At 40.0% G+C, this 3,004-nt stretch overlaps 1 protein-coding gene across 1 annotated transcript; it reads left to right on the forward strand.

Moving 5' to 3' along the window:
• The first annotated feature begins 319 nt into the window (after nt 1-319).
• LOC100252021 (F-box protein At5g07670) lies at nt 320-3,004 on the forward strand. The gene is made up of 2 exons (XM_002263933.4): nt 320-1,800; nt 2,426-3,004. The coding sequence occupies exons 1-2, from the start codon at nt 632-634 to the stop codon at nt 2,691-2,693; spliced, it is 1,437 nt and encodes a 478-aa protein (XP_002263969.1). The 5' UTR covers nt 320-631; the 3' UTR covers nt 2,694-3,004.

The raw sequence follows: 3,004 nt of genomic DNA on the forward strand, positions 1-3,004 counted from the left end.
TTAATAGTTTTTTCTAAAATTTATCAATTTTTTTTTTTTTCAAAAACACTTTTGAGATTAAAAACGACATCCTAGAATCACGGGCTGGTTGATTATGCGACTTCTAATAAATTTTATTTTTTTTAAAAAAAAGTTGAAACTAAAGTAGAAAAAGGACCATTTTTAAAATTTGTTTTGAATGTACCACAAGCACGGTTTTTCTCCGTCTTCTTTCCGGCAAATCTGAATCTGATCATCTTATTTCAAAATTTTGAGATGAACAGAAAGCTACAACAACTAATATTAAATGACTGTAAAACGGGGACGTTCGGGGCCCACTACGATATATCCGTTAGACCAAAAAGTTAGACCGAGAGAGGGCACTCAGCTCTGTGCCCCACTCCTAGAAAATTCCGTTGGAAACAGTGACGAATTTGAAGTGAATGTGAGAAAATTGCAGAGAGAAGGTGAGGAACAGCAGAAGAGAAAGTGAGAAAAAATTGCAGGGTCGGGGATAGCGTCTCAATGGAAGAGAATGTCAGCTAAAATCGAAAAGAAAGTGAGAGAAAATTGAAAAGAGAGAGAAAGTTGAAGAGTGGGAGAAAATTGAAAGGGGAGTGAGGGAAAACTGAAACAAAACCCTAATCTCCAGATGTCGTACTCGTACTCATCAGAGAAGCAAAACCCTTATCTGCCGTTGAAGAAGTCTCCGTCAAGTTGGTCAAATCTCTGGTTCAAGTCACCCAACAAAGCCCTAAACCATGTGGTTTTCACCATGCACCTCAAGTCTCTCACCAAACACCAACTTCAACCTCACAAAGCCCTTATCTTCGATCGAACGCTGCTCCTGTCCGATGAGCTTCTGCTACGGGTCTTCCAGAAACTCCCTGAATCGCAGAGGAAGCCCAACTCCCTTGTTTGCAAGCGTTGGTTGAGTCTTCAGGGTCGACTCGTTCAATCCGTGAAGCTTCTGGAATGGGACTTTCTTGAATCAGGTAGACTCGTTTCGAGATTTCCGAATCTCACCCGTGTTGATTTGGTTCACGCCTGCATTGTCTGGCCTCGAAGTTGTGGCGTTTTGTTGAATCACAGAGTTGTTTCAGTTCCTGTAGATTCCGAAGTTTCACAAAACGGGTTTCTTGAGAATGGAAAAGTGTTAGCTTCTAATGTTGTTGACAGAGGTTTGAGATTTCTTGCCAGTGGGTATCCTAATTTGCGTAAACTCGCGGTTGTAGGGGCAAGTGAGTTGGGTTTATTGAGTGTGGCTGAGGAGTGTTCTACACTGCAAGAATTGGAGTTACATAAGTGTAGTGATGCCACATTGAGGGCGATTTCCGGGTTTGGGAATTTGCAGATCTTGAAATTGATTGGAAATGCTGAAGGGCTTTACAAGTCTTTGGTCTCGGATGTTGGATTGACGATTTTGGCACAAGGGTGTACGAGGTTGGTGAAGCTTGAGCTTAGTGGGTGTGAGGGGAGCTATGATGGGATCAAGGCAATTGGGCAGTGCTGCCAAATGCTCGAAGAACTGACTCTGTCTGATCATAGGCTCGATGGTGGATGGCTGTCAGCTCTATCTTATTGTGAGAATTTGAAGACTTTGAGGTTTCAGTCATGTAGAAGGATCGATGTCTGTCCAGGGCTTGATGAGTATTTGGGTTCTTGTCCAACTCTTGAGCGATTACATTTGCACAAGTGTCAATTGCGGGATAAATTGAGTATGAGAGCATTGTATATGATTTCTGGGGCAGTGAGAGACTTTGTTATTCAGGATTGTTGGGGACTTGACAATGATATTTTGGGCTTAGCAACTACTTGCAGGTATTTGGCTCTTCAACTCTATTTGCTTACTCTTGTTGCTATGTGTTGACTGACATTTGAAAGAACACAATTATGTGGATGAATAAAACTGATGAGAAAAATTGCATTTCAACCCGTATTTCCTATAATAGATATTATTAGGCTAATGAAGTTGAAGTGATAGTGAAATCATTGTATGGCTTTGTATATAAAGACCATTTGGGACTACATAATTGTAGTACACAAACCAAAAGTGCCAATGGCTTATACCTATAGTTTACACTGGCTCATCATGGTAGATTTGCTTTTATAATAGAAATTTATGGTTACATACCTATTTAGTACTAATTGCTTCTAGCTAATCCTGTGTACTATGGTGTACCATTTTGTATCACTAATTTATACATTCCTTGCCTATCAAAAAAAATAATAATAGGAGTTAATGGATTACAGAAAAAAAGAAGCCCCATTGCAGTAGTTATTTCTATTGAACTATGGTAAGGAATCAGAAATGGTGATCATATAGAAGATCATGCCATGCTGGCGACCTAAACTAAGGTGATATATAGAGTTAAAACAATTGCACTTGAAATTAAAATCTTCTTTTGGAATGGAAGTTTAATGGGTATTGGGTTTTTCTTCACAGGAGGGTAAAGTTGTTGTCTTTAGAAGGATGCTCATTGCTAACAACAGAAGGTCTGGAGTCTGCCGTGCTTTCCTGGAAAGATCTTCAAAAGCTGAGAGTAGTATCATGTAAGAATATCAAGGACAGTGAAGTCTCCCCCGCACTTTCAACCTTATTCTCGATTCTGAAGGAGTTACAATGGAGGCCTGATACAAGGTCTCTCCTCTCATCGAGCCTTGTGGAGAGTGGCATGGGCAAAAGAGGCAGTAAATTTTTCAGGAAGATATGAGACCTGAAGTGCCTGCCTGATTCTTATAATCTGAGGCTCTTATGCTCTTATTTGTTTCAGACTGCCTGATTCTCTCCCCATGTTGGATGTTCCTATTTGCATAGAGGGAGCCTTATACAATTGTTGTAAAATGCCAATCTTTTCTGCACTCCTTTCTCAATGCACATCGAGTGCCTTAATGGAATATGCTCAAGCATAACTCTACATAGTACTTTTTTCTTTTGAAGAATTGCTTCCTGTCTACCGAGGAAATGAAGCATTGATTAATGTAGTCACACCATTGATCCACAATGAAAAGATGTGTTCACTCC

The sequence above is a fragment of the Vitis vinifera genome, chromosome 16, assembly GCF_030704535.1.
Source record: "Vitis vinifera cultivar Pinot Noir 40024 chromosome 16, ASM3070453v1".
NCBI lineage: Eukaryota > Viridiplantae > Streptophyta > Magnoliopsida > Vitales > Vitaceae > Vitis > Vitis vinifera.

Excerpts from the sequence above, each read along its gene's own strand:
- LOC100252021 (XM_002263933.4), top strand. The coding sequence starts at position 632 with ATGTCGTACTCGTACTCATCAGAGAAGCAAAACCCTTATCTGCCGTTG. Across the intron at positions 1,801-2,425 it reads GGCTTAGCAACTACTTGCAG|GAGGGTAAAGTTGTTGTCTT; the intron begins GTATTTGGCTCT and ends TTTTCTTCACAG.